At 53.7% G+C, this 27,968-nt stretch overlaps 1 protein-coding gene across 1 annotated transcript in view; it reads left to right on the forward strand.

Annotated features, from left to right (window-relative positions):
- MAP1A (microtubule associated protein 1A) overlaps positions 1-27,968 on the forward strand; it is a 44,217-nt gene that overhangs the window by 4,834 nt on the left and 11,415 nt on the right. Inside the window, exons 2-5 of the mRNA XM_060260345.1 lie at positions 13,519-13,620; positions 17,414-17,496; positions 17,931-18,074; positions 19,228-27,133. Coding sequence (XP_060116328.1) covers positions 19,381-27,133 — 7,753 coding nt within the window. The 5' untranslated portion in view covers positions 13,519-13,620; positions 17,414-17,496; positions 17,931-18,074; positions 19,228-19,380. The remainder of the gene's footprint in view (positions 1-13,518; positions 13,621-17,413; positions 17,497-17,930; positions 18,075-19,227; positions 27,134-27,968) is intronic.

Consider the following 27,968-nt stretch of genomic DNA (forward strand, 5'->3'; position numbering starts at 1 on the left):
ATAACAATAATCATTTAGATTATTTTGTTTAACTGAAGCAATAACATTATATAGCATGGATTCTTCTATTGGGTTAAACATGCACTCACCAAGATTTTTATGGAATATTCTGCTGAAAAAGTATTTCATTTGTATTATTCGCCCATCTCTCCTCACACTTGGCTCTCAGTATCTCCTCTTTATCCAGATCCGTTCAGCCCAAACAATCCTCTATTCATTGCCCTTCCTGGAAGAGGGCAGGGGTTGGTTCTGTGTGCACAGACAGGCAGAAGAGCAGCAGGCCTGAAGTCTTTTCCTCAGCTCTGTATGTTCATTTAACAGCACTGCTGCTGTGAAGAAGAGGCACATTCTCTCTGCAGACGCAAATTCTGAAAGCGACAAATTCAAGCATCTGTGACAGTGTCTGCTTGAGAGAAAAAGCACCCCAAATCACCTTCAGGAGAGCATGGGATTGGGGCCCTTGTGAATGAATGGACAGAGCCCATTGCAAAAAGAAAATTAAAATCCCAGTGTTGCATGAATATACAGTCTCAAATTGCATAAGCAAAAATTCTCGTCATAATGAAAAGGCTTTGGGGTGTAATGCCTAGAAAGCTATATTTAAATAGACTTTTCCTCATAAAGCATTCTGTCAAACGCAATCTGATTTCTGTTTTTTTTAATCCACTGGTTTTTATCCACCCTGTTCCTAGCCCCTTCTCTCCCCCCTTATAAAGCCAGGTTGGTCCTTGCGGAAGGAGGAGTGGGCCCTTCCATACCAGCCTGTGGATCTGGCTAGGTTCTCCTCCTGCCCCCCTGCCAGCCATCTCCCAGCAGCGGAGGTGCAGGCATGCATTACCCCCACCACCAAACACAGGAGTTCTGGCCACTGACTGACTGAGAAGCAGATGGGATCTCGCTGCTGGTCAGCTGAGCAGCAAGCTTCCTCTCCCCCCCCACCCAGCCACTGGTCAATGGGGCAGCAGATGGGGTCTTCCAAGGCTCGGCAGCTGGGGGGCTGCTTGCTGAGGGGTCACCAGAAGGGAGGGGAGGGCCTGGCTAGAGTCAAGGACCACCTGGTCCCCCCCCACAGCCACCATGAAGCAGAAGAAAACATTCTGGTCAAAACCGGAGAACTGGCCGCCCAGGGTGTCTTCCCTTCCGAATGTAGAAATTAATCTCTGTTCACTGAAGAAAGGAAGAATGGGATGGACAGATTTCTGCATTTGTGAAGGAAGATACTGTGATGAACTGTTCTGAATAATTCTGATGACTGGTTTTAAAAGTAAAATGGAAAATGTGCACTTCAGCATTTTGAGAAGTGAAACTTCACCTGAATAATGTGATGGGGACAGGTTTGGGGTAGGTTGGTTGGTTTCAGAGCCCATAGTGACCTTGGGGCACGATGAAGCCAGTCTGAGTTCCCTTTTCGCCCAGATGTTGCCCAAGAGGCGCTAGATGGAAATCTCAAAAGCCCTGGCCACCAAGCACTCCCTAGCAGAGAGTGGACTCTTCCACACCCAGCCTGTACCCGTGGATTCTGTGGCTGGCCCTCCCAGAGGTGCCACAACAGCTGGTCCCACCTGATGGTTCAGAGCCCATTCCACTAGAGGCTGCTAAGTACACCTGTGCTGATGTTGATAAGTCACTTGGAGGACTTTGCAGTGGAAAAGCTGCTAATAGACACATTCAATCAATAATGCCTGTATGGTTTCCTCAGATGGAATGGGCCAGCCAGGTGGCCCAGCTAAAGTAGCCGCTGGCAATAGTATTGCAGATTGGTGCTATATTGGTAACTTTAGATCACTGAAAACTCACCTGAACTTTGGGCTATGTTTCTAGAAGTGAATAGATGATAATTTCAAGAGTTACAATGAAGCAATCATATTAATACAACATGCTTGGTAAACAGCCCGGAAGAAGTAGCTGCACGTGAAATCTACCTGGCTGATTAAGGAACCAATAACCCTGTACCTGCTCACCAGACACACGTGGGGTGGGTGCCCTTTCGTGATGCCCCCGGCAGACTTGGCATAAACAGGCACTGAGTCCCATCCCCACCTGACTTCCCCTTCTTGTCTGGCCTCCATGCTGCAGACTAAGAGTGAGTGAAGACTATGTTCTAGAAGCGGCTCGCCCTCTGTCTCTGAAGAGGTGGTCGAGCCACTCACCTGCGCTCGGTGCATCTTTGCGCCACAAAGGAAAATCACAGACCTGGGTTGGGGGGGGGGGGGTGCTGTTCACAAAAAAGCCCACAACTTCAGTGATCTCTGCAGTCCCGAGGGCTAGCTGACAAGCACTTTGGTAGTGTAGTTTCAGTGGGTAGAAACAAGTCAGACAGATTCGAGCTTGTTATACGCACAGCACCAAGGTAGAGTCTAGTGTTCGTTTGTGCGACATGGGTGTGCCCCATCATGTACCTGCAAAGCAAACAAACTGGTATCCTGATGTTTGCAAGGGCAGGCAAGCATAACTGAGATTCATGCGGCTTGGATTCAGTGATGTTGACATGGGAGAAATCCTCGCCACATTACTGGACTCTTAGATTTCACGGCATTGTCTGCTGTCTGTGAAGTGCAGTTATTTACTTGGAGTATTTATAAGCCACCTTTTTTCTAAGGGAGGTTTTGATGGCTCACAACATCAATTTTGTAGCAGAAATTTTCTGTTTTAAACTCAGTAACACATTCCCTCCAACCCCCACCCTGCATATTTTGGACCCTAAATCCCTTACCACAATGTTGCATTTTTTATGGGCAATAGCTTTCATCTGATACCCTGTAGCCCATCCTTGGGGTAATGAGCAAGACAAAACTCGTTATTTCACTGGCCCGAGTGCCCTTGTTTTTTAAGTCTGCCAAGGGTGCAAGTTGCCCAGCATTGGCATTTGTGATCTGCACAGTCTAATGAACATATTGACACACACCACTCCTGCATTTGTATCACCGATGTACCCATAGGACATTTTCCTAACAGCAGCAGACAGACCCAGCCCAGCCCAGCGCTTTATTTCAGCCTCAGTTCTCAACTCCAGTCTCTGCGCTTCTATTCTGGATCTGTTCCCCAACCATCTCCTGCTCTTTCCTGGCTGGAGCCATGGGATTTCCCATCATTGGCTTTTCCACAGCCACCGTGACGGCTGCTCTAGCATGGGCTGTTTTCTGTCGTTGTGCTTCAGAGGTGCTGACACTGCACAACATCTGCACACAACTCAGAGACATCACTACCCAACAATACCAGATATGGCTGTTTGTCAGGGCTCTTGTAGAAAAAGCCCAGCAGGAACTCATTTGAATATTAAGCCACGCCCCCTGACACCAATTCGGCTGGGAGCGTGTTCCTGCTCAAAAAAGGCCCTGCTGCTTGTTTACCATCTAGGTCAGTTTCTTTCTTGCAGTCAACCAGATAAAAACGGGCCATGTTTCCATGCAAGGCTCCTCCAGTCCAGCTGGTTCTCTCCAGACAAAGGCCAGACAGTGAGGGGGGTATGTGCGCTGCATGAATATTTATAATTATAGTAATATTTAATTTGTATCCTGCCCTCCCCGCCGAAGCAGACTCAGGGCAGCTCACGTAGCATAATATAAAATAACAACCATTACAATAATAAAAGCACACTGTTTACACAACATATTACATTTTTCAATTCACTTATATATATTACATTAAAACTCTCTAATTAAAACCATCAAATTCCGTTCCAGAAAATTAGTTTGGTGCTACAGTCTCAATGCTACTCATCTGGCAATTTTACGTGAGGACGGTACAATAGGTTCCACCTTTAAAAAAGCCAGCTGAAAGGGTAGTCTCGCAGGCCCTGCGGAACTGGGCAACGCTCCACAAGGCCCGCACCTCTTCTGGTAATTTGTTCCACCAGTGGGGAGCTGTGATCGAAAAGGCCCTTTCTCTTGTAGCTTTCAGTTTGGCCTCCTACGGCCCAGGGATTGTCAATAGGTTTTGCAAACCAGATCTCAGTACCCTCTGGAGAACATATGGGGAGAGACGGTCCCTAAGGTAGGCAGGTCCCCGGCCATATAGGGCTTTAAAGGTAATAACCAGCACCTTGTAACAAATCTGGTACACAATTGGCAGCCAGTGCAGTTCCTGCAACCTCGGCTGTATGCGCTTCCACTTAGGGAGCCCCAATAACAGTTCGGCTGCTGCGTTCTGTAGTAGCTGCAGTTTCCGGGTTCAGCACAGGGCAGCCCCAGTTAGAGCGCATTACAGTAGTCTAACCTCGAGGTGACTGTTGCATGGATCACTGTTGCCAGGTCGTCATGCTCCAGGAAGGGGGCCAACTGCCTCGCCCGCCTAAGATGAAAAAAGGCGGATTTAGCAGTGGCTGCTATCTGGGCCTCCATTGACAAGGAAGGCTCCAGTAGCACTCCCAAGCTCATTTATCTATTTTCTCCATTTCTCATCCTCATTTTTAATTGAACCTGGAGGCAAGTTACAGTGTTATAAAACACTATGCAAGATACAGTATAATACATACAGTGAAGAATGTGATGAAACTTGATTTTGCAAATTAAAGAACAATGAAATAGCAATGCTATAGCCCAGGGGTGACCAAACTTGCTTAATGTAAGAGCCACATAGAATAAACATCAGATGTTTGAGAGGCACAAGACATGAACATCAAATGTTTGAGAGCTGCAGGAAGCCCAGGGAGGGTGGGAGGGAAATAGATGGGGAAGAGAGAGGTGGAAGGAAAGCAACTTAAAATGCATTCTCCAAGCCACTGCCTGGATAGCTGGCCAGCAGGGTGGTGGGAGCTTTGAGAGCCACACAATATATGTGAAAGAGTCACATGTGGCTCCCAAGCCACAGTTTGGCCACCCCTGGGATAGCTATCACATAAAGTGGATTTCACAATTTGATCCAAAAACTGGAATGCTTTTCCCAGGAGGAATGCTGTAGAATGGGGTGGGGAAAGAAGGCTGCCAAAAATGTCACCGGCAATTCAACAAAAACCTTCTTGCCTAAATTGCCAGTGCCTGGGGTCCATCCCTCAATGCATCATAAACCATTAGTGGACAAGTGAGCCCCACACAAGGCCTGGCTCTGCCACCTCCCAGTGTTATTTTAGCTTTGCTTTTCTGCTGTCAGCTCCTTCCCAGGACTGGTAGAGGGCTATTTGTGGAGTATCCTTCAGCCCAAGGGGGTGGCTAAGCAGGCAAGGAGGCAGTCCTGCTTCTCTGCCATCATCAAAGGCTCCCTGCATGACTGAGGTGTGGTCCAGGGTCTGCTTGTGAAAGGGTTAACTGTCCCAGCTGTCCATTCTCCTCCATGGATTCCAGTCTTTCTAAGGCGGTTTCCTTCCGTTCACTCCTACTACAACAAGCAGTCCACCCAGAAGAAGGTCGGTCAGAGCTCTGAGTCGTTGCCTCCGCTGGTCTCCACCTGCCTTCTCCATCACCAGAGGGACAGGATGGCATGGTTAGCCACCAATCCGTCCCTTGCATCCTCCCAGATGTTGCTGGTCTTTGAGGTGCTCTTGGCCCCGGGCAGGGGTGGGTTCTACATGAAAGCTGATCCTGGTGGGAATCTGCCTCCATTGCCCATCTGCAGGCCTCTGCTCAGGCCAACCTCTGCCTCTCTTTGCAACCCTGGATTGCCATAGCAACCATAGACATGGCACAGCTCCTCAGGAGCTTGGCTTTTGGAGGCCACAAGCTGGTTTGTGGGGCTCTTCTGCAGTTCACGTGGCAGCCCCTTCCCACAGCCAAGACTGACACTTAGAGAACCCACCTTATTCCCTGCCCCGATTGCCACCAGTCCCCTGGTAATATTGACTTCTCTCCTGCTTTCCTGATGCCTGCCATTTCACCTTACAGAGCGATGCAGTTTCAAGTGGAATAAGCTGTGCGTGCCGGGACCACGAGAAGGGCTGGTTCACTCTTAGCTGAAGCAACTGAATAAAGTTATAGTCCAGTTACACCTTTAAGACCAATAAAGCTTATTGAAGGTATAGACGTCTGTGTGACCAGGGGCGGGGTGGAGGAGGAACTGAAGGTTCAGATGGATGTGGATGGTAGAGGGCCATATAGATAGAAGAAGAAGATATTGGATTTATATCCCGCCCTCCACTCCGAAGAGTCTCAGAGCGGCTCACAACCTCCTTTCCCTTCCTCCCCCACAACAGACACCCTGTGAGGTAGATGAAGATATTGGATTTATATCCCGCCCTCCACTCCGAAGAGTCTCAGAGCGGCTCACAACCTCCTTTCCCTTCCTCCCCCACAACAGACACCCTGTGAGGTAGATGAAGATATTGGATTTATATCCCGCCCTCCACTCCGAAGAGTCTCAGAGTGGCTCACAACCTCCTTTCCCTTCCTCCCCCACAACAGACACCCTGTGAGGTAGATGAAGATATTGGATTTATATCCCGCCCTCCACTCCGAAGGGTCTCAGAGCGGCTCCCAATCTCCTTTACCTTCCTCCCCTACAACAGACACCCTGTGAGGTGGGTGGGGCTGAGAGGGCTCTCACAGCAGCTGCCCTTTCAAGGACAACCTCTGCCAGAGCTACGGCTGACCCAAGGCCATTCCAGCAGGTGCAAGTGGAGGAGTGGGGAATCAAACCCGGTTCTCCCAGATAAGAGTCTGCACACTTAACCACTACACCAAACTGGCTCTCCACACCAAACTGGCCATTTTATTCGCTTCTGTATTTTAATGTAGTTGCACAAATTGTCATGGCATAAATTAAATTTGATTCTTCAGCATTTCTGTGAAGTGCCACACCCATGTCCCCTTTGCGGGAATTTTGCACTGCTTCATTAGGGAGCATCTCGAATCCATCTTCATGCATTTCTCTTGTGTGTGCCACATACAGTCTCCCAGTTGATACACTCATCGGTTCTTTCCAGTGATCAGACAGAAGGCAACTTGTGAAAACACTGAAAGAACACAATGTTCTATTTTGTGATTTTTAAAAAAGAATGCTGGTGTTGACACTGGAAGTAGAAAACCTAGCACCAAAATTTGGCTGAGCCACTATTGATGTCAGGAAAATAAGTTGATCCTCACTCCTCACTCCTGTATTGCATGATATTTCACTCTCCATTAATATTCTCTATTTTATCTGAGAACATAAGAGCCTCAGAGAAGCCATGTTGGATCAGACCAGTGGCCATCCAGCCCAACACTCTGTCACACAGTGCCTCAAACCCAGTGGCCATCAGGAGGTCCACCAGCAGAGCCAGAACTCCAGAAGCCTCCCCACACTGTTGCCCCCCAAGAAGCAAGAAGACAGAGCATCACTGCCCCAAACATAAGAGAAGCCATGTTGGGTCAGGCCAATGGCCCCTTCAATCCAATACCAGCAGGGCCAGAATTCCAGAAGCCCCCCCCCCATTGTTGCCCCCCCAAAAAACCAAGAGCTTCGCTGCCCCAGACATAAGAATGTAAGAGAAGCCATGTTGGATCAGGCAATGTCCCATATATTCTAACACTCTGTGTCACACAGTGGCCAAAAAAACCCAGGTGCCATCAGGAGGTCCATCAGCGGACCCAGAACTCCAGAACCCCTCTCTCTGTTGCTCTCCAAGCACCAAGAAGACAGAGCATCACTGCCCCACACAGAGTGCCCATCTATACCTTACAGCTACTGATGGACCTCTGCTCCAGATGTTTCTCCCATCTCCCATTGTTGCTAGGATCTCAGTCCATTGGAGATGTTGAATAGAATCCTGCAGCCACTGCATTTGTAAGTACACAGAAGTCAAATGTGGGTATTTCTGCTGCTGCTTCCTTAACAGTCATCTTCTTTAGTTAATGGTTCAGCTTAAATTCCATCATTAATCAATTTCTGAACTGTAGCATTTGTTTTTCCCCATTTCATCTTCAATGGATAACTCTCTTATTGTTGTGAGTGGAGCTTCTAATGGACAGACTCCATTATTTCAATTAAACCTGGCTCTGCCCGCCCCGCCCTGCCCACACGCACCTCTTCCATTCCCAGTCACTGATGCACACGCTGTTCTCTGCACGGTCCCCATAGATCTGGCTCTCTAGAGGCTGCCCGCTAGGGGGGGTGGTTTGCCAGCTGGCTCTGGGAGTTTGGGAGTCTCAGAGGTTGAAGTTGCTGAGGGCTCTGATGGGGGCGGGAGGAGGTTCCCCTTAACTAAGCTCCTTGACGCAACTGTGCATCAGTGTTGTTGCTCAGTCCTGGCACAAAAAGGCTTGTTCCCCGCCCCCCCAGGTTGTATAGGGTCTGTTTCAACTCTTTGCTGCCTTGATGGCTCTGATGGGGGGGGAGGTCATAATTTTGTGAATCAACCAGTGCCCAAAGTGTGCCCATCCATGGTGCCAGTCTGTCTCTAGGGTGGGTTTCTTCCCTGTCTGAGGGGGGATGGAGGAGGAGGCTCCAGGGGCGGCCAGCTGGGGTTCTCTGCTTCAGGCCCCCTTCCTGCATGCGTTGCAGGCACTTGGGGGCCTCCCCGCCCCCTGCCTACAGGATCGGGCTCCAGGATGTTCAGGCCACCACGCTAGGAGGGGGGCGGGGTTGAGGACGACCAGAGGCTCCCTTCATGACTCCTTTTAGAAGTTAATACCTGTCCCTTCTGCAGAGTTTGCAGTGCATCAATGACAGTTGTATTTTGTGCCATTCTGTTTCTCCAAACACAGCTGGAATGCTCGAAGGGCTGTCTTCTTTTGCCCTCAGCAGGGGAGTGTGGACAGAGGGGGTTGGGCAGGCAGGCTGCAAGACAAAAGGCCATGCTGGCAGTGGCAACCCGCTGGCTGGCTGCTTATGGGCATTCCACGGAAGGTCACACACACCCATGAGGCTCAGTCCTAGAAATGCTGGCAACACCCACGGTTTGTCAGCAGCCTGGGACATCCCTCTCAGGCCAACCACAGACACAGCCAACCCCCGGCCCCACCACCTCCACCCCCAGCAGACAGAGTGCCAGAAGACAGGGGAGAGCATCACCCCAACAGAAGCCTCCCAGGACAGCCCCCCAGCCCGAGGAGTGCTTGCCTTGTGCCAGGCAGGGAAGGGCAGGCACTGGCACTGGGGCGCCCCCAAACAGCCCCTGGGGAATGAGGCCTGAGCTGCAGGGGCTATTGTGGGGAGGGGGAGCAAAAGACCAAGCACGTGGCTGAGACCAACGGCACACACAAAGCCAAGGCCAGGCCTCAGCCCGTGGGTAGCCCTTGTGCCCTGAGCCCCCAGGCCCAGCAGGCAGAGGCTGAGCAGCCCAGTCCCCACTCGCCATATGGGGCCAGGCAGGGCCCATGGCAAAGACAGGCCAGCAGCTCCTGGGGGATGGGTCTGAGCTGCAGGGGCTGCTGCCAAGGAGGGGGAGCAAAAGAGCCAGCGGGCCCAGCAGAGAGCGGGGAGCAGTCCAGTCTTCAGGCAGTCCTTCACCACTCACCATATGGGGCCGGGTGGGGCCCACGGCAAAGGCAGGCCTAGCGCAGGGGAAGGGGTCTGGGAGAGAATGCCCCCCCCCCATGCCCAGATGGGAGAAGCCCTGAGCTGCAAAGGCCAGCCGTGCCTGACTGATGGTTTCCCCTGCAGACAGCAAAAGAGGGAGTCAAGGAAGCTGGGGGGCTCCCAGGGCAAGGGTGCACAAGAACCAGGCTGTTGCTTGAAAAGAATTATACAGATCATTTATGAACTATGAATAAAGAGACCACTGTTGCCTGTACGTCTCAGGAATCACACGGAAGGGAAAGTAACCGAACACCGGTCAGAGCTGCTGTGTTAGTGGGATGGCACCAACGGTCATTTCCCTGGGAAGGCCGCAGATCAGCAGGGGCTACGGTTGGTTCTAGCAACCGCAGGGCACCGTCTGGCCGAACTCCTTGAAGTTCTTGGCTCGCTTGTCCCTCAGGCCAGCGATGGGATGGGGGCAGCCAATCAGAGGGACCGCCTCCCATCAGAGATCACAGGTTCCCTGCCCTGATGTTCCCTTGCTCACCACCTTCCATGTTGGGCCTTGAGGAAGATAAGAGCCAGCCAGTCGCTCCTGCAGGTCAACTCTGGTCTGTCACCTTTCTTTTAGCCCTTGGGGAGACAGTGGGGAAGGTGCTTCGCTTCACAGAGGGAAACAGGCAGCCCCACTAGTGGACCATCCCAGGCGCACCCCTGCATCCCTGCCCTCAGACCCCTTGCACCCCACACTCCTGCACCCAGCTGCATGGCTTCTGCAATGCCAGCAAGTGGGGGAGGGAGCATGGGACCCAGAGACCTGCCTCCCCTTCCTAGAGAAAAAGAAAGTGATGGTCTTCTGAAACAGCACAGCTCTGCACCCTGGGCCGGGGGTGGGGGGGTGGGAAGCAGCCGCCCAGGCAAAGGCTCTGTGATCCAGGGGAGGGGACAGACCTGTGGAGACCCAGGCTGCTCAAACGCTGAACCTTGTCTCGAAATTTTGGAGTACTTTAGAAGTCTGTAAACTACGTCAGAACCTCGGAGAGCTTGCACAGAGGCATGCTGTATTTGCCATCAGCAGTCCTGAAATATAGAGGGGGGAGGGACCTCAAGGGTCATCTAGTCTAACTCTCTGTCACTGCAGGAAATTCACAACTACCCACCACCACCACCACCATTTGAGGCCATTCAGCAGACAAGGTGCAGGGGAATGTACAGACTGCTGAAGAAGAACATAAATAAGTTTTCTTGGTGCAAGGGGCCAGTTGCTTCAGTTAATGGAATCTGGACAATTTCTGGCATTAGTGTGTCTCTGTTTTGATTCTAAGACCTTGCAAATCGACTACAAGTTTCAGATTCTGTGGATGGCAAGCCCAGAGTCAGCAGAGGGGAAATACAGCAGAGAGGTTTTCATGATGAAATTTAAGTTTCATGGCACAATAATCCGAAAGGGGAGGGAATGCCTTGGCTGCATGTTTTTACCTTTTGTACAAGGCAAAAACATGCAGTTTGGTGTAGTGGTTAAATGTGTGTACTCTTATCTGGTAGGATGGGGTTTGATTCCCCACTCCTCCATTTGCAGCTGCTGGAATGGCCCTGGTTCAGCCATGGCTTTTACAAGAGTTGTCCTTGAAAGGGCAGCTTCTGGGAAAGTCCTCTCAGCCCCACCTACCTCACAGGGTGTTTGTTGTGGGGGAGGAAGAGAAAGGAAATTGTGACTGCTCTGAGACTCAGATTCAGAGTGGAGAACGGAATATAAATCCAATGGGGAGGGATGGTGGCTCAGTGGTGGAGCATCTGCTTGGTAAGCTGAAGGTCCCAGGTTCAGTCCCCAGCATCTCCAACTAAAAAGGGTCCAGGCAAGGAGGTGTAAAAAACCTCCGCTGGAGACCCTGGAGAGCCACTGCCAGTCTGAGTAGACAAGACTGACTTGGATGGTCTGATTCAGTATAAGGCAGCTTCATGTTCTTCTTCTTCTTCTGTACCGGTGGGCCAAGTGAAGTCATGGGGCAAGTGATCGGGGAGCCTGGCTCCAAAAATCTGAGCTGGCTGCTGCTAGATGGAAAGATTTTCCAAGGCCTGTCAATAGGCAATATATTTTTGTTGAAATGCTATTTATTTTAAATATTTATAGACCTACTTTTCTCCCAACAATCTGAGACCCAAAGCAGGAAAAGTCAAACCAATTAACGATGGGCCTGATGGGTAAAGAAACTAGCAGTTCCGTTAGTGATTCTCCTCAGATTTCTTCTCTGAGCTCAGAACAGAGGGGGGGGGGCGCCTGCTGCCCTGGCCTATGGCCATGAGGCTGGACGCATCTTCAGCTTAGACCCTTTTCTTAGCAGCCGTAACAGTCTAGGGCCTGGACGAGACCTGCAAGAACATTTGCCTGCCTAAACAGGCTGTGATGTATTGGACTGTGTGCATGGCAGGAAACTTTCATGGGCAACCACGGGAACACTAGCAATGCAATATTTCCGTCAGAGATCTGGACCTCTGCAACCAATGAGCGTGAAACTTGACTACCGTGATTTGGTAGGGGAAGCTGGGGGGTGGTCCTTTTTGCATGCATATAAGCCCCAGCATGTTGTCTTAGTGTGTAGTTACCAATAAAGTCAGTTCTGTGTGAACTCTAAATGCATCGAACCCAGTATTCAACACAGGTCTTCCTCCCATGAGATCTAGAGCTGTGCCGGTGATGGTGCCCATTAGTAGGAGTAAGATTGCGGAGCTGCTGCTCAGTGGGAGAGCATCTCCAGGACATGCTGAAGGCCCCAGCTACAATTCCCCCCCCCTGCCCCGCAAGGACCCTGGTGGGAGGGGAGGGGAGGGGAGGGCAGCCGCTGCTCTCACCTGGATGGCTTCACTATCAGGCATCTTCATGTGGAGTGTGATCCTGGAGAGAAAAATCCCTCTGCCTCAACAGGAGGGAGGCTGAATGGGGTGGTGCTGCGTACCTGCTGCCATCAAAATCTTCGGTACCCATAAGCCTCTGGGAAAGGAACAGGCCATTGCTGGTCCCAGTCCAGGAGAAGATGAAACCACCTTCATTTCAGAGAGGGTTTTCCCTTCAGATTGCCAGTTGTTTTCATTTTGGGAATTTCTGGTTTTCACCTTTCCCTCATGTGATTTTTGCAGCTGAGTAGAAATAATATGTCATTTCAAAGATTTTATTGGTTTTCTTATTATTTAGCAGTATTGTGGAGTGGTACAACATACTGAGGAGTTTTAATATTCTTCTGAATACTTTACACTGGCACTCACAGGGTAAAATGGAGGTCCCCATGGGGTATAATGGAAAACTGATCTCTCAACCGCGCCCCAACCATGTTTCAAAAGGATTGGACCAGGGGGCCCAATTCCATGAGCCCCCAAAGAAAGTGCCTCCTCCATTATTTCCAGTGAAAGGAAGGTGTTTAAGAAGAGCGTGGTCCATTTAACTGTGATGGCCAGTTCCAGCCTGCTTATCACAGCCTTGCTCCCGGCTCCACCCCCAAAGTCCCCACAGATCTCTCCTGAGTCAGATCTGGCAGCAACCCTACGTCCAGCATATTCTGTGGACCCTGCTTTGGAAACTTGTCAGCCTCTGTGTTAAAAGGGAGGGGAAGCCTCCTGGGCCTGCACAGAGCAGCAAGATCCATGCCTGGGAGGGGGGGGGGAGAGACCCTGAGTCTGCTGAAAGTGAGGGACAAGCAAGGCTTCCATGTGGGGGCCCACGCCACGGGAGAGCTGAATGCCGCCATTTAAAGGGAGCCCGGCAGGACCAAGTGATCTTGTTTCCTTCCCCTTCCTGCCCCTTTCCAAGTGCCAGAACAGCCCCCTGCAGCTGCAGGGACAAGACTGCCGGGCCATGATCAGGATAGGCCTTCACAGCATTTCGAAATGGCTGAGTTCAGATCTAAAACGGGCCTTCAGCTCTCCCAGATGGCACCGATCACACCAAGCATCTCGGAGGGAATTCACTCCTCTCTAGATTCCCCAGCTCAGTCAAAGGAGTCGGAAGTCTGTGGTGGAGCCTCCAGGTCTCTTTGCGGATGCTGCTTTGCTATCCCTTCTCCTCTCTGAACCAGAGCATGCCAAGCACACAAAGGCAGTCTTTGTCTCTTCCAACCTGGTGCTGCTCTGAATTCACACGTGGATCTTCTCCCTCAACAGGCATCTACTCATGGGACATCGATCTCCACTCCTGTGACCTGAATCAGCAGCTGAGACTCTTTGTCACAAGCCATCTTGCACACTTTTCATCAGAGGTCAAAGGTCAGTGTCCCTTTTACCTTTTAAAAACAATTCCATGCTTTTAATCTGAAGCTTGCAAAATGGTGAGTTCAGCCTAGTATCCTCCCGAGACTAACTAGGAGAAAGACAAAAATCTCAGGGTTGTATTTACATATTATTATTATTCAATTTAATTAGGGTACTAATTCTCCACTTGACTGTATAGATGTCTAAGGAAGCTGAGAATTCACCTTGCCAAAGTGGCTCAGGACTTTGTTGCCCGCACAACAGCAAAGGGGTGTCTGGAACATCTTGGGTGTCTCAGAACTTGTGATGGATCACAGGCTTGATCCCGTTTTCTCTGCAAGGGGAAAAAAGGATGACTATGATGGGAAATGCCTCCTTGTCCCTTTTTGCAGGGCAACCAGAATTCCTGGTGGGCTGGTTAGGTGACCTGTTAGGATGGCTTGACCCAGAAGGCTAATGGGATCCTGGTGGCCATATGCGCGGGGGGGGGGGGGGGAGCCGCACCTTCTTCTTTGTTGTTGGACCATCTCAATGACCACTCCCTATTCTCTCAGATAAGCCAAACAACATTTTCTCACACCAAGGACTTTAATAATGAAATGGACAAACAGTCATGATTACCAGGCTTAGCAGCCAGTTTCCAAAGTCTCTGCATGCAGAAGCTGTGGCTCCATCCCAAGCCCTTATGTGTGTGTCAAGCCCTTTCTCCTCCTCAGGCTGGAGGTCATTTGCGTCATCCTCCAAAAACCAAACCCCTCACAGCCTTCCCAGTCATGGTCCACAGATCTTTACCCCCATCAGAAGGCCAAGCAAAATGGCTACTGGCTCTGATGATACCCTGGCAGGACGGAAATTAAACCTGGTATTTGCTGCTGAACCATCTGGATCCAGGGACAGCTCCAAAACACATGGACTAAATCTGCACTTGAGGAATGGCACCTCTGAGATCCATCCCGCTGGGAACTGCAAAGCTCAGAGCCTGTGTGGGATGAGGGACCAACAAGACATCAACTTCTAAGAGTTCTCTTTTCCTATCAAGGATGGGATATTTTCTGGTGCTCCAGGTGGATTGCTGCCCAACCTCCATTCCAGTTGCTTTTTCCTTCCTCCTATAAGATAGACTCAGTCTGCAGTGCGAACCACATCTCCTTAGGATGAAGTCCGCAACTCTGCACTGCAAATCCCTGATATGTTGCTTTGATCATTAGCTAATCTCTGAGCTACTCTAGGTTTTCCTTTACATTTTCCAAGTAAAGGCCCCACTTCACGTGGCAGACTGGACCTGGAGCCACGACTGACTAGCCCCTGCCCTGGGGCATGAGTGGTTTCTCCATAGCACCATCAGCAAGGATGTCTTTGCCCATGGGGCATCCTCACCTGGAGACCTTTGCAAGTTGAGCCACTTCCTCGCCTGTTCCCCCAGCTGTTTAGGAGCCAGCAGCCCCTGGTGAGCGGCCTCCCCCCCGGAAGGAGAGGGGGGGCGCTGGGGCGGGTCAGGGGTCAGCGGGGGGGGGCGAAGGTTGCAGCAGCGGGAGGGAGGGAGGGGGCTGGCCGGCGTGGGGCCCTCCTCCTCCTGGGCGGGGCGGCCCTTCTTCTTCTTCTTCTCCTCGCAGGCCTGCGGCGAGGGGGGGGGGTTAAGGGCGTCGGGGGGCGGGGCTTCGCCTTGACAGCCGCCCTCCCTCCCTCCCTCCCTCCCTCCCGCAGCCCAGGCCCGGCCGGCCGGCATCCCGTCCTCGGTGCGCTGCGGGGCAGGCGGGGGGCGCCGACGGTAGGTGGCGGGGCGGGGCGGGGCGGCGGTGGCCCTCCCCCTCGCCGGGGATCGCCTGCCCTGGACCACGCCCTTGGGGCCGCCGCTGCTGCAGCCGGGGAGGGGAGGGGGGGAGGGGGCGCGCGCTCTGGCTGCCCTTGCCGGCTGCGCGCGCCCCCGCGCCTGACACTGCGGCAAAGAAGGCGGCGGCGGGTGCAGAAGCAGCGGGGGGACCGGGGGGGGGGCAGCCTCTGGCCTCGCCCACGGGAGGTGCGGGGGGGGCTCTGCTCCGCAAGGCTGGCGGGCCGGGGGGGAGGGGGGGAGGGGCCGGGCCGCCTTCTCCCGCGTCGCCTCCCGGTGGGGGGGGGGGCAGACGGAGCGATGTGCCCGCTGGGTGCTTTGGCCTTCGCGCCCTCCCCCCTCCCTCCCCCGCCTGGCCGAGGCGCGGAGCCAGACACGTGCATCGCCGGCAGCCGCGGAGGGCTCCCCCCGCCCCGCCCCGCAGCTGGTTACCGGGGCGGGGGCGGGGGGGGCTGTGGACAGCAGCTGCTGGAGCGGCCCCCCCCCCCCCTCCCTCCCCAGGGCATGGCGGCCCATTGCCCAGCGCGCTGCCTGCTGCCCTCCTCCCGCGGCGCTGAGCCCTTCTCCCGGGGGCACCCGCGCTTGCTCCTCTCTAGCCCCGGGCAGGGAGGCTGCTGCGCCCCTTCCTCGCCCCGCTCCTCCCGGCAGGGCCAAGAGCCCGGGGAGTGGGCCGCTGGTCAGGGCTTGCGGGGAAAGGGGGGCGGTCAGGGGAGAAGGCGGCCCAGAGAGGAAGGCAGCTGCCTGGGATGTCCGGAGGGAGGCGTGGCCCCCCCTCGCCCCCTGCCCTGCCCTGCCCGCTCGCCCTGGGGCCGGCAAGAGCGCCACTCCCCCTGGGAGCCCCCAGCCAGCCAGCCAGCCACGCAGGCCCCCCTCCGCTGCTCTCTGCTGGAGGCACAGCGCCCCATTGGGAAGCACTGGAGCAAATGCCTGCCGCTCTTACGGTGGAGGATGAGAAGGGACGGGAGAGCTGCCAAGGGGCCTTCAGCCACCAGCGCCGCCCTCGCCCTCCCCCTGCTCCTGAGGGCGGCTGCCTTCTTGGCAGTTTTGAAACAGCTGCACAAACGAATGGGATTTCTTGGCAGTCCAGGCCCATTCAGGGGGAAGAGGAGGTGGCCGGGCAGCAGCAGCAGGGAAAGGGAAAGTGTGAGGGAGGCCATGCCCACTCTCTCCCCACTGAGCTGCTGCCCGAAATCCTGGTCCTCTGTGGCCACGTTGGGGCGCACTGACCTCCAGGCAGGCAGCTGGGGGAGTCTGGCTCCTGACGGGGGGGCTGGTTTTGCCCTAGAGCAGAGAAGGCTCTGTGACAAGGAAGCCCAAAGCCATCCGCATGAAGAGCATGAGTGGGTCTGTTATGCGGCTGAGGGAGGCACCAGCAGAGCAGCCAGGGGAGGTGCTGCGGACACTGGTCCTTCCTGTAGGGCTCCAGTGCTTGAGGCAACATCTGCTGACCATCGTCTTGCCTCAGCCAGGGCCAGGGCCTTTTCAGCCTTGGCCCCAGCCTGGTGGAATCAGCTCCCTCTAGAGATCCAGGCCTCCCCAAATTGTTATCTTTTCACAGGGCCTGTAAACAGAGCTATTCCACCAGGCCTCTGGTTGAGGCAGTGGCTGGCCCTATGTGGCGATCCATCTCTGGTGGAACATAAATGTATCTTATTTACTACCTTTGGTTCATATAATATGTGCCCAACTGAGCCACCATTTATAACTTGTATGGCCTGTCAAACTGTACTGTCCACATTGCTCTGGTTTTAACTGTTGTTTTTAGACTGTTGTGATCCGCCCTGAGCCCATCCTCGGGAAAGGGCAGACTATAAACTGCCTAAAATAAAACAGAAAGAGCCCTTTCATCCAGAAGGAGGCTGGCACAGGAGAGGCCTGCCTGGGAGCCACGCTGGCCGATCTGTCTTTGGGCTCAGAGGGGAGGAGTTTGTGCCACCAGCCGTGTTCTCTGAGCAAGGCCTTTTCCTGCTGTTTCTCCAGGCCAGAGGACTCTTCACCACCAGAGCGAGGACCTAGAAACTGTCATCCTCGTCAACCCCGATGAGCAGAGCGTTGTGTCGCAGGTAAAGCCAGTGTGGGTGTGGGGTTGGGGCTGCTAATCGAGACACATGAGCCAGGGCCCTTGGGAACGCTAAAGTGGTTCTGCTCTGGGCAACCCCTTGAACTTCATGAAGAAAAACAGAAAAGAATCCCAGCAGCCTCAGAGGCAACTGGCTCAGCAGCTGCTGGCTTGCTTGCTTAATGTCTCCTTTGGAGACCTCAGCCACAAAGTCCGCAAGGCACCAGGTAGCAGCTTTTCCTTCCCTTGGCCCTGCCTGCAGGCTTCTTCGACAGCCAGCCTGGCAGCCTCGGGGCCTGGCCTCTCTCTCTGCCACACATTGGGGAAGGCTGGGGGGACAGGCCACTCCCAGGACTTCCGTTCTCCAAGACTAAAAGCTGGTTTCCTCTGCAGCGGGCATGGAACTCCCCACCCCCAAAGTCTCTCTCTTGCCAACAGGTGCGCTCCTTGGTATGTGACGTGCAAGCTGCCCCCAAGCTGCTGATCCTGTGTGGACAGAGCTCGGACCAGGGCGGGGACTTGATCCTGCAGGCTGGCGCCTTCACTGATCAGAGCTTTGCCGAAATACTGGCAGATCCTGAGGTAAGCTGGGGGAGGCATTACCTGCATCACCCCTCCTGAGCCAGGCTCACAGGGCTCACAGTTGGAAGATGGCAACAGGGCCCTTGTCCCCCCCTGCCCTCCCCAGGCAGTGCCTGGGGAATGCCTGACCTAAAAGGGCTTCTCAAATGTCTCGCAGTTTCCACTGCTGAGTTTGGGGCCACTTTAAGCGAGGACTGAGACGAGCTTTCAGGATGGAGTCTGGGCCGCCCTCTCCCAGCCAGTCAGGAGACACATGAGGGGAGGGGCTGGGGGGGCTCCAGCAAACTGGCTTCCCTTTCCATGGACCGATCTAGGTGGGCAGCCTTGCTGGTCTGGAGCAAGAGAACAAAGTTGGAGGCCAGTTGGAGGAAACCAACAGGTTTTATGGAGAATGGAAGCTTTCGTGTACTAAAAGCACACTTCCTGAGACAATAGTATGGGATGGAATTAGCAGTCCTACACATATGGAGAGTGGGCAGCAAATTAGGATGCAAAACAGTGGAAATATTTTTAGCAGATTAAAAGAATGACAAGTTGGGGTCTGGTAATTGTCATTGGGTTAACTGGATGGAAAAAAACAGCAAAGGCAATAAACGTCAGAATTGGAGATTGGTGTCAATGTTGTTAAGTTTCTACAGTTTCATTCTAGAGGAAAATGTTATTTTAACCCATGCTTCAGAGGAGACCAAGGGAACATTACAACTCTTATTACTTTCCACAATTGAGAGACCAAAGGCCATTGACACCAATCTCCAATTCTGACATTTATTGCCTTTGCTGCTTTTTCTGCCCAGTCAACCCAGACCAAAGATTACCAGATCCCAACTTGTCAATCTTTTAATGTGCTAAAAACATTTCCACTATTTTGCATACTAATTTGCTGCCCACCTCTCTATGTGTAGGACTGCTAATTCCACGGCACACATTCTCAAAAAAACTTCGTTGGTCCTTCCAATGAGCTTCATTCCTCACAGGGAAAGTACTGTATTAGCAGAGCATTATCCTCATCATTATTTCCCATCTAATGTCTCCTTCTGTTCTCCACTGGGGAGCCACAAAGCAGCCTGGCCCGTGAACTGGCCTCTAGAGAGGCTTCGGGGTTTGCCCAGAGCATCCACCCAGTGCGCCTCTTACCTGCCCTTGCCTCTTGCAGGTGGCCCAGCTGCTAAGCAACACTGACCCAGCATCCCGGCCCTCCTTCACGGTCTCGTATTTGGGAGAGGGAGACTGGCGCCACAGCCTTGGCCACCCCCAGTTCCAGGGCCTTCTGAATCTGAGGCTGAACCCTGACCCAGCGGTGCCCGAGATGGACGGGGTCTCTGAATTTGCTGAGTATGTCTCCGAGACAGTGGACGTCCCATCGCCCTTTGACCTCCTGGAGCCCCCCACCTCTGGGGGCTTCCTCAAGCTCTCCAGGCCCTGCTGCTACATCTTCCCGGGAGGGAGGGGGGACTCCGCCCTTTTTGCAGTCAACGGGTTCAACATCCTGGTGGATGGCGGCTCAGAGAGGAAGTCCTGCTTCTGGAAGCTGGTCCGGCACTTGGACAGGATCGATTCCGTGCTCCTGACCCACATCGGGGCTGACAACCTCCCCGGCATCAACGGGCTCCTGCAGAGGAAGGCTGCCGAACTGGACGAGGAGCAGTCTCAGGGCTCCACCAACTACAGCGACTGGATGAAGAACCTCCTCTCCCCAGAGCTGGGGGTCGTCTTCTTCAATGTCCCCGAGAAGCTCAAAATGCCAGAGTCTTCCATGAAGGTGAAAAGGAGCATTGAGGAGGCCAGCCTGACCCTGCAGTACCTGAACAGGCTGGGCATGAAGCCGGAGCCCCTCTACAGGGTGGTCAGCAACACCATTGAGCCCATCACCCTCTTCCACAAGATGGGGGTGGGGAAACTAGACATGTACATCCTGAACCCCGTCAAGGACAGCAAGGAGATGCAGTTCCTCATGCAGAAGTGGGCGGGGAACAGCAAGGCCAAGACAGGGATCATTCTGCCCAACGGGAAGGAAGGGGAGATCTCTGTCCCCTACCTGACGTCCATCACAGCCTTGGTGGTTTGGCTCCCAGCGAGCCCATCAGAAAAAATAGTGAGAGTTCTGTTTCCTGGAAATGCTCCTCAAAATAAGATCCTGGAAGGTCTTGAGAAACTCCGGCACCTGGATTTCCTCAAGCACCCAACAGCCACTCAGAAGGACATGGCTGCCGGGGTGCCGTCACCTGCCCTGAGATATACCAAGATGAAGCAGAGGACAGAGAGCAGAGAGAGCCTGAAGTCTTCCTCGAAGCCCTTCGCAGCCAAGGGAGCAGCTGAGGAGGGGGCAAGGGAGGTGAAGGCCGAGACGGGGAAAGAGGCCAAAACCGAGAAAAAGGCAAAAGAACTCTCGGAAAGAAACCCAGAGAAGCCTGCTAAGCCTGAAAAGATAAAAACAGACTCCACCGGCGATGCCCTTAAGGCTGAGAAAAGGAAATTAGCCAAAGACAAAGTTGGCAAGAAGCACCTGAAGGAAAAAGCTTCTAAACTGGAGGAGAAAAGGGACAAAGAGAAGAAGGAGATCAAGAGAGAGAGGAAGGAGCTGAAGAAGGAAGAGGGAAGGAAAGATTCAAAGAAAGAGGAGAGGAAGAAGGAAGCCAAGCCAGAGCTGAAGAAAATGTCTAAGCCTGACTTAAAGCCCTTCACTCCGGAAGTCAGGAAAACCCTATACAAGGCAAAGGCTCCCAGCAGGATGAAACCCGAGAAGGTCAGCAGCAGCAGCAAGGCCGAGAAGGAGCCTCCAGTGGACCCGAGGAAGCCTGGCCAGCCACAAGAGCCAGTCCTCGTGGAGCCCAGGCCAGTCCTGTCTTCCCCAGAGGATCTGACCAAGGACTTTGAGGAGCTGAAGCTGGAAGAGCAGACCAGGACTCCTCCGGCAGCGCTTGCTTCTGCAAAGTCTGAGGCGCTCTTCAGTGAGGAAGCAGCACCCAGGTCGTGGGCCACGGCTGCTCAGGGGGATAGCTTGATAGAAGAGCCCAGGGTCCCAGCATCTGCCTCCCCAGCTGTGCCAGAGGAGGAAATAGCGTCTCCCAACGTTTCAGGGGAGTGGCCCTCCCATCAACTGGAGGAGAGAGGGAAGACAGCTGAAAGGTCTGACAGTGAGGAAGCAGCCTTGGTGGGACCTCTTAAGAGAGGGGAATTTGCAGGACCAGAGCTTGCTGGAGAACAAGCAAGAGAGGAGAGGGATCCGGCACCAGGACCCTGCCCCTCCCTGAGCCCAGGGCACCAGGATGGAAAACAAGACCCTGCTGCTTCAGAAGGGAAGTGGATGGGCACAAGCGAAGGAAGCCAGCCGGGACAGAGAGAAGACATCATTGAAAAGGCAGAGCAGGAGGAGATGGAAGAGCCACACGTAAAGGCTGAAGGGGATGAGCCAAAGAGGAGCCCTCTCTCTCTCTTCCACCAGCCACGGGATTCAGCTTGGCCCTCTGAAGAAGAAGAAGAAGAAAGGGGGAAGGAGCTCAAGGACGAAACGGTGAACAGAGTCAAAGGACATGGGAAGCCAGCAGGGAAAGAGGAATCCTCATTTGCTCCAGTCCCATCTGGAGAACATATCTCCTACATCCAGGATGAAACCATCCCTGGCTACTCAGAAACTGAACAGACCATTTCTGATGAGGAGATCCATGATGAGCAGGAGGAAAGGATTCCACACCTCCGATCAGACCTCGGCTCCTATAACATCTCTGTGCCTGGCCAGCCACACTTATTTGAAGCAATCCATGGGATTCCGGCCATGACAGCTGCTGAGGCGACCAAAGGGTACACCAGTCAGGAACCTGAAATCCTCAACTACCCCACAAACATCGTAGCAGCCCCACTGGCAGAAGAGGAGCATGTGTCCTCAGCAACTTCCATCACAGAGTGTGACAAGCTTTCTTCTTTTGCCACTTCAGTGGCTGAAGACCAATCCGTTGCATCGATTACGGCTCCACAGACAGAAGAGACGGGCAAGAGCTCTTTGTTGGTGGACCCAGTCAACAGCATCCCTTCCTCTCGCACAGAGGCTACCCAGGGCCTGGACTACGTGCTCTCTGCTGGCACCATCTCTCCCACATCGTCACTAGAGGAGGACAAAGGTTTTAAATCTCCACCTCCAGAAGATTTCCAGGCATTAGCCGAAGGGGAGAGGAAATCTGAGGCCTGCAGAAAGGGCTTGCAGGAGAAGGAGGAAGAGGAGGAGGAAGATGAAACTCCAAATGTTGAGAGACCTCAAAGAGCCCAAGGACATTATGATGCTCCAGCATTTTCCCAGCAAGGGATCCTCCAGGAAGGATTACCTGAGGAACCCACAAAAACAACACAAGCAGCCATGTTGCTGTTGATGGAAGGGGAATCCCAGTTCCTTCCAGCAGATTCTGGTGAGGCTGAAGAGCGATGCATGAGCCCTGATGACAGCACTGTCAAGATGGCTTCCCCCACCCAGTCAGGCCCAACCAGTGCTGGGCACACGCCTTTCCACCAATCCCCCATAGAGGAAAAGTCTGACACTGTGGAGGCGGAGCTGTTCGACAAGGGTCCTGTCGGGCAGGATGGAGGTGAGAGGACGAATACAGAGTCTGGGAAAGAAGCTGCTTCTGGCCTCCTCCTGGACAAACCTGGCCCCGTGAGTGCGACCCTTGCACAAACAGAACCTGCTTTGTCTTCCCAGAGTGAAAGCCAGAGCCTGCTGCCCTTGGAAAGAGAGGAGCTGGCAATGCACTTCTACCACAAACAGGAAACCCTTGACATTTCAGACCTGTATCCTGCCACCAAAGACACGCCTCCAGAGCCCAGCATAGAATTCGGGAGGCCCCCTGGGAGAAACGAGCTCCCTGCTGCAGAAATACCTCCTCCGAAAGGGTGGGGGGAGGAGGGATGTGCAGCCACAGATGAAGAGGATCTGCTCCGACACACAGCGACAGAAGGCGCTTCTCTAGGGGAAGGGAAATTTCCCAAAGGATGTTCTCCTGTGGTTCCCACCACGGATATGTCTGCAGAAGATAGTCACACACTGCATTTCGTAGAACAGAGTTTAGACCAAGAGAAACACATTTCTCTAAGCCCTGAAGAAGAAACCCCTTCACATTTGTTCACAGAAGAGATTTCTCAAATAGATACTAAATCTAAAGAGACTCTAGCTGGGAGAAAATCACCAGATGCGTTTACTGAGCAATTCTCTGCTGAAACAACCAGACACCAAATTCACATGGAGGAGAGTCCAGGTCAAGGTGAAACATCAGAAGACACTTTTGTCAGAGAGGAGTCCCTCAGTCCCCTCTCCCAAAACACCCCCCACCCCCCACAGATGTTCTCTGCAGATGTTGGCTTAGCTTCCCCACCAGAAAAGGGCCCCTACAAAGAACCATCTCCAATTCCTTCCCCCAAAGAGACATATTCACACTTCACAGAGCCTGGCCACCTTCTGGGGACAGAGTCCTTGGAAGTCTGTTCTGAAAAGGCAGAAGAGAAACAAGCTGCTGAGGAGCAGTCTCCAGAAATGGAAGACATTTATCTGAAAGATGCCCTTTGTGAAAAGAAAGTGTGGTTTCCGGAGGAGGTGAAGGAAATCCCAGGCAAAAACCAAAACCGACAGCAGTATGATAAGGACAGAGGAGAATGCATGCTCCTGGAAGATGAACGAGGAGAATGCACATTCTTAGACGAGGAGGAGGAGGTAACTGAAGAGAGAAATATCCCTGACTCTGTGGAATCCAAAGATAATGTTTCAGAGCTGGCAGAGAAGGACATATGGGGTAGCCAATATAGGGATTTCCAGGAAGAAACTGCCATTCACCAACCTGGGACACTTGCTCAAAATGACCTCTCCTTTCAGGGTGACAAGAGCTGGGCTGTCCCAACAGACCCTCAGCCAAGAGTGCTGGATGCAGAGGAATTAAAAACACCTGTCTCCATGAGCTCCCGGTCTCCTGAACATGAGAGCAGTCCCACTCCCAGCTCAGGCGGGGCAGCCTTCTCTCTTCTGCATGAGGGGAGAGCAGCCACCACCCCAGCAGAAAGACAAGAAGATGCCCCCTCCTCACACACCCACAAGCAAGGTGAGGAGAAGGCAGCCACCAAACTGTGTCCTGATCCTCTGGGCGAGGCTCTGGCCACGTGTTTGCTACCTCCTGCCTCTGCCTCAGAAGCGTTTGACAAAAGTTCCGTCAGATTCCCACTGGCAGCTGAGGAAGAGGGATCAGAGATGCTCCTCCGAGGTCCAAAAGTGGCCCTGGATGCAGAAGAAGAAGGTGCCGCTCTGGATCAGACCACGGAGGGCCAGCGGGAGACGATGGTGAGCGCAGCACCCTGGAGCCCAGGGGGACTGGAGGACGCTGTGTTCGCCGCAGTGGGAGAGCCACAGGGAGGGAGCAGAGGCAGCCTCACTGTCCCTTTGGGGGGCACAACCTCTCTGAACCAGCTGGAGTGTCATTCGTGGTCCTGCTCTCTGGACTCTGCTGGCCCATTTGAATTCTGTGAATCAAAAGATGATGCAAATGGGAAAGGGCAAAAGAAGGAAGAGCGAGAGCCAACTCCTTATCCTCACGAGAAAACTTTCCAGTATGCAGACATCTTTGATCCAGTTGCAGTGCCTGGTGCTGGGAGGGAGGCCTTGTTCCAGACAAGGAAAGCACCACAGGGCCAGAAAGGCTCTCTCTACCCCATCTCCTCCAAGGAAGAGGAGTCCTGCCTCTACACCTCTACTGAGAAAGAACTGTCCTCTCCAGCTTCCCCGAAGGAGGATACAGCAGAGCCATCCTTTGAGTACGCAGAGGTCCATGAGGCAGTGCAGCACAGCTCCATCCCACCTACCTTGGCAGACAGACACACTCAGTGTGAAAGTCGGCACACTCCCTCTCCCCAGCCAGGAAAGCCCCTCACTGCCTCCTCTTCCCAAGAGAACGGCTCTGCCTGTGCTGCGGCTGCAGGGATCTTAGACAGATGCCATCAAGGAGGAACAGCTGGTTACCTCAGTGCTGCACAGCCTCCAGATGCAAACATCAGGCAGGAGCAGAGAGCACCCTCCCCCCCCAGACACCATCAGCCCAAGGACACCTACTATGAGAAGGCGGACAGAGGAGGAGAAGAGAGCATCAGTGACTCAGAGCCGGAAAAAGGTGCCAAGGAGGAATCAGAGAAAGAATCTAAACTCCCTGAAGCACCTTCTGCTGTCGAGGAACCATATGCAGACATGTCCTGGATGGAGAAGGTTCATGCACCACAGTTATGGCAGGAAGCTGATCCAATGGTGCTGGCCTGTGGTGGGCTGTTGGCAGAGGGAAACCAGGCGGAGCAAGGAGTCCGAGGGGCAGATGAAGCTCTCTCTGACACCCTCACACAGACGTGGATGGCAGCTTTTGCTTCAGTGACCCCAAGTGTGTCTGTAGAAGCCAATAAAGAGTACCCCAAGGAAGCCGGGTCTTCAAGAAAACACTCGAGTGATGCTGACCTGTGTCTGGAGAGCCACACCAAAGGATTCTCCTTGGTCAGTTCTGCTAAGGAGGAGAAGGACTTTCCCCTTCTGAACAAAGGACCGGACTGGTCTTCCTCAGGCTTTGAACTGTCATCCCTAGGAAAGCATGAGCCCTCCATTCTGTTCAGACACGAAGCACATTTCTCATCCCGCCTCAAGGACACATCTCAGACTTTAGGCAGGTTTGATCCTGTTTCCTCAGAAAAGGGAATGGAGGACGAATACTTGGAGGTGTCAACAAAGGGCTCCTCCGGCTACGGGGAGGGGAAGCTGTCCTCTGAGGTGCCCCAGGAGCACCCACAGATGGGCTCACCCGAGGAAGCCTCCGCAAAGACCCCCATGATGCAGGCAGCTGGGGGCAGCTCTTACCCCAGCCTCTTCCCCACCAGGCCAGAGGCAGCAGCTGCAGAGCCAGACCCCCAGAGCACGTGGGACGCAGCCTCGGCAGAAGCATCTTCACTGGAAGTGGGAGGGGCTGCTACTGCCAGCATGGAGGACAACAGCTCCCAGCCCCTGGCCGAGCAGCAGCAAAAGGAACAGATGATGTCGGCCTCCTCCCTTCCTGGCGTGCTGGAAGCTTCCCCCTCCTGCCAGCAGGGGGCGCCTGCCACAGCCAATGGCCCCACAGAGGTGAGCACCAGTCCCCTGGCATTCCATGGCATGTCCTATATTCCTGCAGAGAGACTGGGGAAAACAGAGGAGGAGGAGGAGGAGGGCTGTGCTAGACAGAGCCGGCCCTCTTCCCTTCTGGCCCCTGAGTCCTCCTTGCCAGGCAAGGCAGAGGAGCATGGCGATGCCTCCCATGAGTTGGAACCACATTTAGGAGCCACCTCAGACTATGAGCAGAAGTTCCCGAGCGAGTACAAGCCCAGGAAGGCTGAACTGTCACCATCCTTCATCAACCCAAGTCCTCATGACTCCTCAGATGACAGCGAGCTTTCCCAGGTCGAAGGGCATCCTTCAGTGAAGGGGAGAGCACCCCCCAGTCCAGGTGGACACAGACGAGCCACGACGATGGTGGAAGAAACTCCCCCCACCTCTGCAAGCGACTCTGGGACTTCCCAGTCCGATTCAGATGTTCCTCCGGAGACAGAGGAGTGTCCGTCTATCACAGCAGATGCTGCCCTGGACTCAGATGAAGATGCCGACTTCCTCCCCGTAGACAAAGCTGTGGGCAGCTCTCATCACAGTAGCACCAGGACGAGTCATGACCCTCCGCCTGCGTCCGTGGTGGACCCCCATCCTCATCCTCCACATCCCGATGTCTGCATGATGGACCCTGAAATGCTGCTAAATGAACAAAACGTGAACAGAACTGACAAAACGTCCAGGAAGGACATGAAAGAGAAACACAAAGGTGTGAGGAAGCCACTGAGTAAGCCCAAGCAGCCCTCTTCCCCTTCCAGGAAGCCAGCTCCCACCAAGCAGCCTTCGGACAGGTGGTCTCCAAAGGCAGCCCTGGCAAAGAGGGAGAGGCCTCTCAAGGGCCACGTGGAGGAGAAAGAGGAGGGCTCCCGAAGCAGCCACGGCAAAAGCCTCCTCGGCAACAGCAGCGCCAAGGCAAGCCCAGGTACCGCACTTCCTTTCTTTTCAGACTGCACTGATAGGTGGGCTTGCCAAGGAGGAAGGCCCTCTGAAGGGAGAGGCCATTCACTACTGGGGAAGGGGAGGGGGAGGGGAGAGAGCTGGCATTTGGGGGCTGCTCCCTGTTCTGGAGCAGCAGCACCTCCCGCTGGAAGGCTCTGACCAAGGGAGAGGGAGGGAGGGATGCCCACCCACTCCCCAGACCCAGCCTGGCGCAGAAGCAGCCCAGTCCATACGAATATGCTGGCTGCTGGGACTATACAAGGCAGCAGACCACACAGTGGCTGTTGCCAGGAAGGTAGCTGCATGGTGAAATGGATCCTGTGGGGGTATCCTGCGCTGCCATATGTATGGATTGTGGGATTTAAACAGCTGAGCCAGAACCCAAGCCACTAGACCTGAATGAGGCCTAGTCCACCTGACCAGTGTTACTGCACCACTGTCCAACATGAAGGGAGCTCTCTGGCTGCTGACTGCAGCTGGGCCTGGAGACTTCCATGTCTGACAAAGGGAGCTCTCTGGCTCTCCTGCCTGCTGCTTTCCCTGGCTGCTGACTGGAGCAAGAGGATTCGCTCCACTAGCTGGACCTGGAGACTTCCTGGGGGGGTCCCCCCCCCCCCCGTTAGCAGATGGTTTTACCTAATTAAGCACCTGGGGCTTTTCCTGGCAATCGGCTTCAAATCCCCTGCGGGGAAACTTTGCCAGCCTTACTTGTTAGAGTAATTCAGCTGCAGGCAGCCCTTTGGACCTTGGTAAGAGTGGGCCATGGCAAGGTTTTGTGTGATGAAGACAGAGCTTCAAAACACTAAAGGGGAAATGTA

This window comes from Heteronotia binoei, chromosome 19 (assembly GCF_032191835.1).
Source record: "Heteronotia binoei isolate CCM8104 ecotype False Entrance Well chromosome 19, APGP_CSIRO_Hbin_v1, whole genome shotgun sequence".
Lineage (NCBI taxonomy): Eukaryota > Metazoa > Chordata > Lepidosauria > Squamata > Gekkonidae > Heteronotia > Heteronotia binoei.